Source organism: Canis lupus, chromosome 1 (assembly GCF_003254725.2).
Source record: "Canis lupus dingo isolate Sandy chromosome 1, ASM325472v2, whole genome shotgun sequence".
NCBI lineage: Eukaryota > Metazoa > Chordata > Mammalia > Carnivora > Canidae > Canis > Canis lupus.
The window spans coordinates 116162923-116177917 of record NC_064243.1 but is presented as its reverse complement, the minus strand read 5'-3'; the positions used below and the strand labels follow the sequence as shown (position 1 = coordinate 116177917).

Below are 14995 nucleotides of genomic sequence, written 5' to 3'. Positions count from 1 at the left end.
TTCTCCCTCTGCCTATGTCTCTGCCTATGTCTCTCTCTCTCTCTCTCTGTGACTATCATAAATAAATAAAAATTTAAAAAAAAACAGATATGGCAGGGATAGGATTTGAACTCAGGCAATCTGTACTCAACCACTATTGCCTGTCAAGAAGGATTACTTGTATGAATATAAATTAATCTATTTATTATGTAACCTTAATGTGAATGTTTTTTAACTATTTTGCCTTTCTTTGTTCTAAAGGCTTTATCAGTTACCATTTGACCTATAGTTTATTAAAAATTTAACCAAGACTGAATCAAAGTAATTTTGAATGTATTTTTTATTTCCATTTTACCTCACATTTCTTTTCTCTAACCAGGATGCTTCATTTCTAAGCCAGCTGTGATTTCCTTATTGGAACAAGGGAAAGAGCCCTGGAAGGTTGTGAGGAAAGGAAGGAGACGATATCTAGGTGAGTGAGAGCCAATTGAGCAAGAGGAAGCCATCACAGAGGAAACCACTCAACTAATTGGGGAAAAGAGGCACACTCTACTGATGTTGTTTAGAAAGTCCTATTTATTTATTTATTTATTTATTTTAAGGATTTTATTTATTTATTTGAGAGAGAGAGCAAGAGTAGAGGGGGAGGGGCAGATTCCCGGCTGAGCAGGGAGCCTGATGCAGCTGGATCCCAGAATCCTGAGATCATACCCTGAACTGAAGGCAGATGCTTAACCAACTGAGCCACCCAGGTACCCCTAGAACTCTCTTTATCCCATTTACCACTCTTTTGTTGTTTCAAATTTTCCTTCCCTTTGAAAGGGTCATGGGTGGAGAGGTGTTTTCTTTGTTCCCTATTGACAAACATTCTATATATATTTTGAATCCGCTGTTTCCTTTTTGCATTCATAAATAGTAGATAGATAGACAGTCTGGCTGACTGACTTTATCTACCTACCTCTGAGCTGGACACTGTGCTAGATACTATCAATATAGAGGTAAACAAAACCAATAGCGTTTCTGTCCCCATGGAATTTATCTTGTAATAAGAGACAACATAGTAACTGTAAATAAATAGGAAATATAATTTCAGGTACTATGAAATAAACTAAGCAGAATAAGGGAATAGAAAATGGTGTGGGGAAAAAAGGCTATTTTAGGTATGGTCTTAAAAGCTTTATTTATTTATTTATTTATTTATTTATATTTTTCTAAGATTTTTTATTTTATTTATTCATGAGAGACAGAGAGAGGCAGAGACATAGGCAGAAGAAGAAGCAGGCTCCATGCAGGGAGCCCGACATGGGACTCGATCCCGGGACTCCAGGATCATGCCTTGGGCAGGCACTAAACCACTGAGCCACCCAGGTGTCCCTAAAAAGCCTTTTTAGAAAAAATAAAAGACTATGAAGAAGAGTATGCTTGACATTGTAATAATATATGTTTTATCAGCAAAGTTTCATACGAATTGCTCTAGAAAATAGATCCTTAAATGACAGAATATCATTCTTTGCTTTTTTCCGTGTGTGTGTGTGTGTATTTATATATATCGGCCTTCATATCAGGAAGAAATGTGAGTGTAATAGACTATACGGAGAAAGATCCCTTGATGTAGCTTCTACCTACCTTTGTACTATTTTCATCTCTCTTTGAACATCATCTTCAAAAAAGATCCTTGGGGCTCCTGGGTGGCTCAGTCAGTTAAGCAACCAACTCTTGATCTCAGCTCAGGTCTTGATCTCAGGATTGTGAGTTCAAGCCCCACATTGGGATCCACACTGGGTATGAAGCCTACTTAAAAAAAATTCCTCAAAAAAAAAATTCCTCAAAATTCTTTATATAGAGGCGTATGTTCAGTTTGTATTTTGTTCTCTGTACATTCAGGTCTGGCTGAGGACACTCATTTTAGGCTAAGAGTTCTTGTTTTGTAACAGGGCCATTTCATGGCCCGTACTGTCTATAATATTATGTCTTCTGACTCACTTTCTATCACAGGAAAGAAAAACATGCTTTTTGTCCCATTCCTACCTTATTTTCTTTTTCACAGTTAGATAATTAAGTGACATTTACCACTGTTAAATGTTGGAAAAACAATGAAATGTGGAAGTTCCAAATGAATAAAACAGTATCAATTTACTAAGGAAGTATTTAGCCAAAATGACCACTGTTGATTTAGACATTTTAAACAAGATCATTTTTTCTTTCATTTTCTTTTCTTCCTTTGTTTCTCCTTTAAGTAATTTTTATTGAAGTATAACATGCATACAGAAAAGTAGATAGATGAGGGAAGGCTTTTTTGAGGATGTGATATTTGAGGAGACATGTGAAGGCTCAAGCTATGTGATTCTCTAGGGCAAGAGCCTTCTGAGCCAATAGAAAAGGCCGAAGGAGGGCAGCCCTGGTGGCTCAGCGGTTTAGCGCCACCGTCGGCCCAGGGCATGATCCTGGAGTCCTGGGATCGAGTCCCACATCGGGCTTCCTGCGTGGAGCCTGCTTCTCCCTCTGCCTGTGTCTCTGCCTCTCTCTCTCTCTCTCTGTGTCTCTCATGAATAAATAAATAAAATCTTTAAAAAAAAAAAAAAGAAAAGGCCGAAGGAGGAAGCTAGCTTTGTACGTTTGAGGAGTAAAAAAAAAGCCATTACAGCTAGAAGAGGAAAAAGGGGAAAGGAAAGTAACAAAAAATGAGATCATTAAGAAAAATTGAAAGCTATAGCCTGCTCTATGATCTAAAATGATCCCTCTGGGGGACCCTGGGTGGCTGTCAGTTACGCATACAACTCTTGATTTTGGCTCAGGTCATGATCATTGCATCAGACCCTAGCTCAACACAGAGTCTACTTGTCCCTCTCCCTCTGCTTCTCCCATAGCTTGCATGCATGCATGCTCTTGAATGAATGAATGAGTGAATGAATGAATGAATGAATTTTAAAAATCTTAAAAAAAAAAGATCTGTCTGGTTGAGCACATAGCAGAAAAGACCACTATAGGGGCAATTTCAGCTGTTCGACTAGAAGTAATGATGGTTTAGATAAGAATGGCAACAGTAGGAAGTAGTAAGAAGCTCTTAGATTTGTGATATGTATGAAAGTGATGCCAAAAAGAACATGCTGATCATAAATGGATCATGTGGGAAAAAGACTTATCAAAAGAGGAGATAAGGGTGTTAGCTCAAACAGCTAAGTGAACGGAAGTACATTTTTCTGAAATGGGGAAGATAAGAAGAGCAGGAAACACTGAGTTTCTGTTTTGGATATTTGACTCTGAGATGTGTGTTTCTCTTTGAGATGTTGATTAAGCAGCTGAATATGTATACCTAGAGCTTAGGGAGAAATTATGGTCTGTTGTATATCTGGCGTCTTTCTGGTTGGAATTTAAATCCATGCATCTGAACTTGATCATCTAAGGAAGGCATGCAGAAGGAAGAAAGCAAACAAGGGAAATGGGCCTAAGGATTGATTTATGGGCACTCCACCATCTAGACCTTTGAAAGAGGAGACAGCAAAGAAGATGTAGAAGGAGCAGCTGCTGACATAAAATGTTGCAAAATGAGAGGAGTAGACAATGAAGATGGAGAATGCTGGTTGACTTCAGTGAACTAAATCTAATGGCAGTGAAGTCAGGGTGAAAACATGATTGAAATGACATAATGAGAGGAGGGTAGGTGAGGCAGTGATGAGAATGAGTATAAGACAACTCTTTGGAGGAATTGTGTATGAAAGGAAGCTGGGAAATGGAGTTCAGGGGCACCTGGGTGGCTCAGTTGATTAAGCTTCTGCCTAGGCTCAGGTCATGTCTCAGGGTCCTGGGATTGAGCCCTGCATCAGGCTCCCTACAACGGGGAGTCTGCTTCTCCCTCTCTTCACTCATGTCCTCTCTCTGTCTCTCTCAAATGAAAAAATAAAATCTTAAAAAAAAAAAAAGAAATGGAGTTCATAGTTACACTGGGGGTATGAGTTACAAGCAGTGTATCTTGTGATATGAGATATTAGAGCATGTTTTGTGTGCTCACGAGAATGATTCTCTAGGTGTGGAAATTGATGCAAGAGAGAAAGAATATAATGGTGGGAGCTATGTCCCTGAGGTTGGAGTGAAAGAAGGGGGATAAGATCCAGGGAATAGGAGGGTATAAAAAAGAAAATAATATAATTATGAATGCAGGTTGGTCAGGGTGTTGGAGAGAAAATAGACTATTCTATCATTGTTATTTTCTCAGTGAAATAAGAAAGATGATCATGAATAGAATGTGAAGATTATTCAATATTAGCTTCAATATTTAGCATTCAGTGTGGGCCTATCCAGTGTGATAAAAATTGATTCTCAGAAGTACAGTTTCTTAAATGTCAGGTTTTATTATTTAGAGATCTTTGTACATTGTCCCCAGTATTGAAATGCAAATAGGACTTCCTTGGGACCTAATCTTTTTTTTTTTTTTAAATTTTTTTTAATTTTTTTTATTTATTTATGATAGTCACAGAGAGAGAGACAGAGACAGAGACACAGGCAGAGGGAGAAGCAGGCTCCATGCACTGGGAGCCCAATGTGGGATTCGATCCTGGGGCTCCGGGATTGCGCCCTGGGCCAAAGGCAGGCGCCAAACTGCTGCGCCACCCAGGGATCCCTGGACCCAATCTTTTATGTCCCAGACCTTGTATCAACAAAGCAGTGTTAGTTAATAATAAAATGTCCATTGGGATGCCTGGGTGGCTCAGTGGTTGGGCGTCTGCCTTCGGTTCAGGTCTGATCCCGGGATGCGGGATCGGGTCCTGCATCGGGCTGCCTGCAGGGAGCCCGCTTCTCCCTCTGCCTATGTCTCTGCCTCTCTCTCTCAGTCTGTGTCTCTCATGAATAAATAAATAAATCTTTTAAAAAAATAATAATAAAATAAAATGTCCAGGGGCACTTGAATGGCTTAGTCGGTTAAGCATCTGCTTTCAGCTCCAGGTCATGATCCCAGGATCCTGGGATCAAGCCTTGCATTGGGCTCCCTGCTCAGTGAGGAGTCTGCCTCTCTCTTTCCCTCTGCACCCCTCAAGCCCCCCTTCTCAAATAAAGTCTTTACAAAATAAAACTGTCCAAAGTAATAAGTACAGGTGATATATATGACATTGTCTCTCTTTTTTTAAGATTTTATTTATTTGAGAGAGAGAGTGAGCACAGAGTGAGAGGGAGAAGCAGACTTCCTGCTGAGCAGAGATCCTGAGGCAGGGCTTGATCCCAGTACTCTGAGGTCATGACCTGAGCCACCCAGCTGCCCCTATATGACATTTTCTTTTCATTAAGGGTGCTTCTCTACAAAGCATATTTATTATTTTTATATTTATGTTTTTAGCTGATAAAAAAGAAATCTTATATTTTTCTATATTCTCATTAGCAGTCTTCAATAGAATAGAAATCCTTAGATCAATAGAATTGGGCCTGGCACTTGGTCTATTAATTGGCATATATATATATATATATACGCTGTAAAAGTGTTATTTTAGCTCTCAACATTAAAACATATTTGTCAATTCTTTTGAGATATGTCCAAGCCTGCCTTTTTATTGTGTCTCTTTGTATTTAATTTTTCATCTAAACCACACATAGTGCATTTTTTATTTCTAGTTTTAAGTTTTTTAAGTAGAACAAGAACCAGACTTGCAGTGTGAGTGCAGAATACTCCTTGATTGTCATGTTTTCCCCCATCTTTTACTCTTGTCCAACAATTTTTGACAGCTGTGATTTTTAACAATATGTATTTATGACCAGTTTTTCCAGTATTCAGTTTCATTTTCATAGAGTCAGTCTCTTCTCATAGTTGCCTAGTTGCCCACGAGTTTATATAATATTTAATTAAATTAGATACCTTAAGGGAAAAAGTAAAACTGACCTAAACTTGTTTGGAACGAACACTCCCTTGTAAGGCAAAAGTGCCTTGTCACCTGGACCTGTGGTTGTGACTCTATCCCCAAGACATGAGCAGCTATTAGTTTCTCTCTCATGCCTTAGTCCTCATGTCCATTGCCAACTCTGGAAGCAGGTAATAGTAGTTACTGTCTGGCCTAAGGGAGATAATCTGCAGGATTTGATCTACCTGGCCATTTTGAGCATAATGTTTACCCCATTGTCAGCCATGGTCTCCCTACCTGCTCAATTTCTCAGCATAAACAGACCCTCCATAGGCCACTCACCTTGTACAGAGTAATCTCCAACTGTGATTTGGTGTGTCATTTCTTTAGAAAATCTAATGTCAGGCAGCCTGAGTGGCTTAGCAGTTTAGCGCACCCTTCAGCCCAGCTCGGGATCCTGGAGACCCGGGATCGAGTCCTACGTTGGGCTCCCTGCATGGAACCTGCTTCTCCCTCTCCCTGTGTCTCTGCCTCTCTCTCATGAATAAATAAATAAAATCTTTAAAAAAAAAATCTAATGTCAAATACTTCATGAGTATTTCACAGTTTTCTTCATTACTATCATGACTGGGATCTTCTTTTCTCCATTATATTTTATTGTTAAATGAATATATGAAAGTTACCAGCTTTTGTATTTTGATTTTTATGTCCTACTACCCTACTTAAATTGTGTTTTTTTTTTTTCTTAAATTGTTATCATTTAAATTATTTAAACCTCTTAAGTTTTCCAGTTATGTAATCACCATCTGGAAATACAAGTTTACCTCCTAAATTTTTCTACCTCTGGCTTTTTTCCAAACTCCCCCCCCCTTTTTTTAAGATTTATTTATTTATTTATGATAGACATAGGAAGAGAGGCAGAGATATAGGAGGAGGGAGAAGCAGGCTCCATGCCGGGAGCCCGACACGGGACTCAATCCCGGGACTCCAGGATCACGCCCTGGGCCAAAGGCAGGCGCCAAACCGCCGAGCCACCCAGGGATCCCCGCAAACTCCCCTTTTGTTAAAATAATATATATTTTATAATTTTATTTTATTTTATTTTTTTATATTTTATCGTTTTAGAGAAGTAATCATTTCTATTTTATTTTGCCATTCCTTTTAAATCAGGAATGGTTCTTATTTTAGTTGCCTTTCAACATCTGTGGAGTTGATCATGTGATTTTTTCCCCTCTCCACAGCCTTATTAACATGTTGATTTATTTGGGGACACCTGGGTGGCTCAGTTAGTTAAGCATCCAACTCTTGATTTTGGCTCATGTCATGGTCTCAGAGTCTTGAGATCAAGCCCTGCATTGGGCTCCCCCTGTTGAGTCTGCTTCTCTCCCTCTCTCTCTGCCCCCTCCCTGCTCACGCACTCTCTCTCTCTCTCTCAAATAAATAAGTAAAATTTTAAAAGTATGAATTTATTTTAATAGATTTCCCCATAATGGACCATTCTAGCATTCTTTGAATAAGCAGTACTGGGTCTTTCAATGTGCTCTTTTATTAGATGTTTAGAATTTTTATATCAGTTTTCAGAAAATTGGTATGTGGTTTTCTTTTTATGAATAGTCTTTGTTTACTATGGTATTACTTTATGAAAATAGTTTGGAAGTCCTCCTTTTTCTTAGCTCTCAGTCTAATTGAATTTGAATGGCCTGTTCTCTAATGCTTCTTTCCTAAAAGAAGGATATGGTAAGTGTGACCACATTCTCTGTTTGCTCTATGGAAATTAATGTTTAAACATTGTATCTCTTCTGTGGTCAGTTTTGGTAAATTACTTTTTCCTAGAAAATTATTCATTTTGGCTGTGTTTTATAATTTATCGGCAAAGTTGCCCCTTTTCAGTTATCCTCTGTATTCATGCTTAGTTTCATTTTGTTATGTCTTCTTTTTTTTCCAAAGATTTTATTTATTTGAGAGAGAGAAAGTATGCACCTGCATGTAGACACAGGTGGGGGCAGAGGAATAAGCAGGCTCACTGCTCAGCAGGGAGCCTGATCCAGGGCTGGTTCCCAGGACCCTGCTATTATGATCAGTTAAACATCTGTTTAACCAACTGAGCCACCCAGGCGCCCCTCACTTTGCTATTTCTTGTGTGCTTGCCTGCTGTTTATATTAACTAACACTTTATCAGTTTTGCTACTTTGTTTCTTAAAAGAATGTTTTGTGGGCATTTTTTAAGATTTTATTTATTTATTCATGGGAGACACAGAAAAAGGCAGAAGCATAGGCAGAGGGAGAAGCAGGCTCCCTCTAGGGAGCCTGATGTGGGACCTGGTCCCAGGACCCTGGGATCATGACCTCAGCCAAAGGCAGGTGCTCAGCTACTGAGCTACCCAGGTGCCCCAAATGGTTTTGTTTTATGTATTAGTTCTTTTTTTCTAACTAACTCTGCCTTTATATCGATTAATTTCTTCTGCTTTGTTTCAGTTTACTTTAACTTTTTTCTTTTTCTGATTTATTTTTAATTAATTTTTTCTCATGTTTATAGCTGTAAATAAGTTTTTATTTTATTTTTTTATTCTTTATTTTTGTAAATAAGTTTTTAAATTTTGTTCTAAGCACTTTGTTTATATTCTGTAGATATTAATTTGGATTTTAAAATTATCACTGTTTTTTTTTTTTTTTTTAAGATTTATTTATTCATTCATTCAGAGAGAGCTAAGAGAGAGGCAGAGACACAGGCGGAGGGAGAAGCAGGCTCCATGCAGGGAGCCCGATGTGGGACTTGATCCCGGGTCTCCAGGATCACACCCCAGGCTGCAGGCGGCGCTAAACCGCTGCGCCACCGGGGCTGCCCTAAAATTATCATTGTTTTCTAAAAAACAGAAATCCTGTTTTGTAGTTTATTTCCCTATTGATCTAAAAGTTATTTATTTATGTTAAGATTTTATTTATTTATTCATGAGACACAGAGAGAGAGAGAGAGAGGCAGAGACAGGCAGAGGGAGAAGCAAGCTCCATGCAGGGAGCCTGACGTGGGACTCGATACAGGGACTCCAGAATCACGCCCTGGGCTGGAGGCACACGCTGAACTGCTGAGCCACCCAGGGATTCCATTATAACTTATTTAATATAGACTTCTAAAATTTCAAGTGGATTTACTTTTGGATTTTAAATTTTATTATGTCTAGCTTTAGTAGAAAATGTCTGTGTGATTTTAACCTTTTTTATGCAGACCATATAATTTAATTCATAACATCCTCCTTTTTCTCTCATACATAACTCATTTAGCACTTAAATATTTCTCTAGCTATTTCTCCTTCTGGTTTACCATCTTCTCTCGAAATCTAACATGACCTTTGTTAGCAATTCTTCACACTCAAGTGACGGCAAGACCCTTTGTCCCTATTAGTGAATTCCTTGCATATCTGTCTTTTTTTTCTTTTTTTGTTGCTAAGGATTTCATTAAAAAATCAGTAAAGTATAAACATGTTTTCCTGTGTGGAAAATCACTGGCACGTATTTCTGGAAATACAAGAATGGCTCTAAAGGAATGGAAAGGAGACCTAAGCAAGGGGATGAGAGAACAAAACCAGTTGAGCATTTATAAAATGGATGAGTAATAGAATGAGCTTGGACAGAGGGATTAATGAATAGAACTCTTCAGTACTTTTATTGTGACGTTGAGACAAAAGGTAACTCATGGCTATGCGATGATAGATAAGGGGTTTAAGCAATGAAAGGATATATAAGAATATACAATCACCATTTTCCATTTCTATATTTAGATGGACTAGCTTGGAAGAATAAAGGGAATGTTTAATCATTGTTGTAAGATGGGAGAGATTAGAGACAGAAATATATTCCAAATAAGTATTAACCATGGGAATTAGTGAAACCTATTAAGTGCTATGGATGTATTTTTTAATAGAGAGTAAAATAGAGATTGCTTCTCCCATTGAAGAGATTTAGGAGTGGATGCCTGCATGGTTCAGTGGTTGAGCATCTGCCTTTGGCTCAGCCTGTGATCCTGGAGTCCCAGGATCAAGTCCCACATTGGGCTTCGTGCATGGAGCCTGCTTCTCCCTCTGCTTATGTCTCTGCCCCTCTCTCTCTGTGTTTCTCATGAATAAATAAATCTTAAAGAAAAAAAAAGGTTTAGGAGTAAGAAAAGGAGCAACAATTGGAAAAAATTATAAATATGTAATTTCAGCACAGATGTTGATATATAATACATGTATAAGAACAGAGGTTTATATACTGACAGTAGAATCAGCCTTAAAGGAAGTGACTTTTGACCTAAGACCTCAGGATGAGAAGTAGCCACAGTGCAAAAAACCCAAGGAGAAGATTTGTGGGAGATAGAGCAGACTGAGATGATGTGTTAAAGGTAAGTTGAGGCCTTTTAACCACAGCAAGTTTTATTTTAGTTTAAGAATAAAGAGAAATTGTTGAAAAAAGTTAAGTATGATTTCTTAACCTTTCCATTCCATCAGAGTTGTGTGAAGAACATTAAATATAGGACTGGCCAGGACTGTAGAATCTGATCCAGGTGTTTTATTTATTTATTTTTATTTTTCTAAAGATTTTATTTATTCATTTATGAGAAACCGAGGCAGAGACACAGGCAGAGGGAAAAGCAGGTGCCCCATGGGACATGGGACTCAATCCTGGGACTCCGGATCATGCCTGAGCTGAAGGCAGACCTCAACTCCTGAGCCACCTAGGCATCCCTGATCCAGGTGTTTTAGGTGGCATCTAAACCTCAATATTTAGGGGCACATGCATGGCTCATTCAGTTGAGTGTCCAACTCTTGGTTTCAGCTCAGGTCATGATCTCAAGGTTGTGGGATTGAGCCCTGGGTCAGGCTCTGTGCTCAGTGCAGTCTTCTTGGGAATCTCTCTCTCCCTCTACCTACCCCTGCTGCATATGCATGGGTGTGCTCTCTCAAATAAATAAACCTTAAAAAAATAATCATCATATTTATAATATGATTTTAATAATCATATTAATGATTTAATAATCATCAATATTTATCCCTATGATTCTACTTCACATCTCAATTTGAGATCCACTGATTTAATATGTTTATTAATCACCAGTCTCACTTTTTTCTTTTTCTTTTATTTTTTTTTACTTTTTTCTTTTTAAAGATTTTATTTATTTTTTCATGAGAGACACAGAGAGAGAGAGAGAGAGAGAGGGGGGCAGAGACACAGGCAGAGGGAGAAGCAGGCTCCATAGAGGGAGCCCGATGTGGGACTTGATCCTGGATCTCCAGGATTATGCCCTCGGCTGAATGCAGGCGCTAAACTGCTGAGCCACCCGGGCTGCCCACCAGTCTCACTTTCTTAACATCAACTTTCATTTTTCCTGGTGTTACCTTATGCTTTTTTTTTTCCAAGTTGTATAACTATATTTTTAAAATTTCATTGAGCATTACTTTAGTTGTCTTTTTATTTCTACTGTAGAAATTTCACTTCTTTTTAAAAAAGGAAACCATGTGTTTGCTCTCTTATTTTCTTTCAGATTTAGAGAACAGATATGAGACCAAGAAGTTATCTTCAGAGAATGACGTTTATGAAATAAACTTACCCCAATGGAAGATAATGGAAAGGATTAAAAACCATGGCCTTAAGGGCCTAATTTTAAAAAGTGATTGGGAGCCCAAAAGAAAATTTGAAGGGCAGGAGGGATATTTCAGTCAAATGAAAATTGCATCTCAAAAAGTGTCTTCTTACCAAACACACACATCTCCGACTCCACATCAGAGAATTCATTTTGTGGAGAAACCCTATGAATGTAAAGAATGTGGGAAATCCTTTAGAGTACGCCAACAGCTTACTTTTCATCATAGAATTCATACTGGTGAAAAACCCTATGAATGTAAGGAATGTGGAATGGCCTTTAGACAGACTGCACACCTTACTCGACATCAGAGACTTCATTCTGGTGAAAAACTCTATGAATGTAAGGAATGTGGAGAATCTTTCATATGTGGCCCAGACCTCAGAGTACATCAGAAAATTCATATTGGTGAGAAGCCCTATGAATGTAAAGAATGTGGGAAGGCCTTCAGAGTACGCGGACAACTTACTCTTCATCAGAGAATTCATACTGGTGAGAAACCCTATGTATGTACAGAATGTGGAAAGGCCTTTAGACAGTATGCACACCTTACTCGACATCAGAAGCTTAATATTGCCGACAAGCTCTATGAATGTAAAGAATGTGGGAAGGCCTTTTTGTGTGGCTCTGGCCTTAGAGTACATCACAAACTTCATACTGGTGAGAAGCCCTATGAATGTAAGGAATGTGGGAAAGCCTTTAGAGTGAGACAACAATTAACACTCCACCAGAGAATTCATACTGGAGAGAAACCCTATGAATGTAAGGAATGTGGAAAGACCTTTAGTCGTGGTTATCATCTTATTCTTCATCACAGAATTCATACTGGTGAGAAACCTTACGAATGTAAGGAATGTTGGAAGGCCTTTAGTCGTTACTCACAACTAATTTCACACCAAAGTATTCATATTGGAGTTAAACCCTATGACTGCAAGGAATGTGGGAAGGCTTTTAGATTACTCTCCCAACTTACACAACATCAGAGTATTCATATTGGTGAGAAACCCTATAAATGTAAGGAATGTGGGAAGGCCTTTAGATTGCGCCAAAAACTTACTCTACATCAGAGTATTCATACTGGTGAAAAACCTTTTGAATGTAAGGAATGTAGGAAGGCTTTTAGACTTAATTCATCCCTTATTCAACATCTGAGGATTCATTCTGGTGAGAAACCCTATGAATGTAAGGAATGTAAGAAAGCCTTTAGGCAACATTCACACCTTACCCATCATCTAAAAATTCATAATGTAAAAATATAGTTTTTCAATCCTGTGTTGTAGAACAGTCTATGGATATAGTAATTAATCCCTATTGCTTCCTTTATATAAGCAACTGACTTGGCATGAGAGGTTTTATATCATTAAAAGAATGTTAATGCATTCCACATCACTTAAACCTGATAAACTTCACATTTATTCTAAAAACTAATCCTATCAATGTAAAAAATGTGGAAGACACTTATCATCTCTGTCCTGTCACTTTCCCATTTGAATTATGTTGACAAGATGCTTTACTGCTATGTGCTATAATTTTTTAATTTGTAAAATGGTAATATAATACTGTGGCAGAATAAAGATTGCTGTAAATTCTTTGACATTTCTCCCCCACCATCAAGAGCTGGAATCTGCATCCCTTGCCCTTGAGACTGAGCAGACTGTGACCACTTTGATTAGTAGAAGTATTGCTGTGCCAGTTTCAGGACCCAGGCTTTACTGGTAGATTTTACTTCATCTCTTGGGATGCTCTCTTAAGCTTAGGCCCTGAATTATGTTAAAAAGTCTGGCTGCTGTGCTGGGGAGACCACATGGAGAAGCCCTAAGACTACAAAGAAAGGAAGTGCACCCTTCTGAGCCCAGACTCCACACATGCCTACCAAGACACCAGACATTTGAGTGAAGTAGTGTTGAATCCTCCAGACTAGCCAGCAGCTGAATGCCATTGAATGACTTGAGTTGATACCATATAAAACAGATGAATCTACCAACTGAGCCCCTGCCCAAATTCCTGACCCATATGATCATGTATAACAAAACAATTGTTGTTTTAAGCCACTAAATTTTGTTTTCTTATTATCATTAATATTACTCCTTTGCAAACTCATATGTAAGACTATGAGTCCAATGAATATAGAAATGCCTTCCACCAACATTCATCCTTATTGAACTTTAGGTAACTTACTCTTTTTAAAATAGTGGAAGTAAAAAAAAAAAAAAAAAAATAGTGGAAGTAAATTCTTTTTCAATTTGTTCATTGAAAAACAGGTATTCTACAGTCTACATTCTCTAGCCCCAGTCTAAATTTAATTTAAAATTGGGACGTCTCTGTGGCTCAGCAGTTGAGCATCTGCCTTTGTTCCAGGGTGTGATCTGGGGTCCCAGGATCGAGTCCCACATCAGGCTCCCTGCATGGAGCCTTCTCTCTCTGTCCATGTCTCTGCCTCTGTCTCTCATGAATAAATAAATAAAATCTTTAAAAAAAATAGTAAATTTAATTTAAAATTAACTAAGTAATGTAAAAAGAAACTATTTGAAAATTAAAAATCACTTGTCTTATAATTCCTGCATTGATTCTTTAAAATACATTGTAGCTTTTTTTATGTACAGATAATCCTATCTTTGGCCAGTGAGAATCCCCTCAGATTGGTTCTTGTGTCTTTTTGTCATGACCACTACTATAGCCTTTGATAGCTTCCTTTTTTCCTGACCAAATGCAGTGGTCAGGTATGAAGCATACTAGGGCTCTTACTGGTAAATAAAGGGGAAAAGTGGAGCATTTATTTTGTCCTTCCTTTATTACCTGTATTTTAAACAACCAAAAGTTGAAGAAAAGTTCTTTATTATTAGAGAAGCCTAGTTAATAAATGTCAAAGGAATAACAATTTTGAAAAATCACTTTTTAATTTATGAAATAATCTTGGTGGTGATATTGATGAATCCAAAGATCATTAGGTGAAAAAGATTCGTAGGAAGCTTTTAATGGAACGGAGTGACAGAAACCACTAACATACATTCATATCTCAATTAGTCAGCCAGGCTGTTTGCATCTTGGTGTTATGCAATGGCTAAATCACATTTGTTAAGTGTTCTTGCCCCAAATGTTGATCTAGACTTTTAAATTAGTCTCTAAATCTAATTACCAGGTTACAGGAAACTTGGGAAATAAAAGAATGATTAATGATACAAGGAAGCAAACAACCAATGTGCAAAATTTCACAGAATAAATGTCTTGTTTCTTAATATATATTAAGACAAAATAAAAACAATGTTGCAAATTAAAAGAGACTTAAGACAATTCTATGATCTCATATGGAATTTAAAAAACAGGATCACAAGAGAAGAGAGGGAAAAATAAAACAAGATAAAATCAGAGTGGGTGACAAACCATAAAAGACTTAATCATAGGAAACAAAGAGGGTTGCTGGAGGCGACAAGAGCATGGGGATGGGGTAACTGGGTGATGGACATTAAGGAGGGCATGTGATATAATGAGCACTGGGTATTATATAAGACTGATGAACATTGAACTCTACCTCTGAAACTAATACACTATATGTTAATTAGTTGAAGTTAAATTT

The 14995-nt window shown here is 37.8% G+C and overlaps 1 protein-coding gene across 10 annotated transcripts in view; it reads left to right on the top strand.

Moving 5' to 3' along the window:
- ZFP82 (ZFP82 zinc finger protein) overlaps nt 1-13015 on the top strand; it is an 84113-nt gene extending 71098 nt beyond the window's left edge. For all 10 annotated transcript variants that reach the window (XM_049110269.1, XM_049110266.1, XM_035703795.2 and 7 more), the window contains 2 exons: nt 359-451; nt 11323-13015. In XM_049110269.1, the coding sequence (XP_048966226.1) occupies nt 359-451; nt 11323-12680 (1451 nt within the window). In that variant the 3' untranslated portion in view covers nt 12681-13015. The remainder of the gene's footprint in view (nt 1-358; nt 452-11322) is intronic.
- Nucleotides 13016-14995: the final 1980 nt, after the last annotated feature.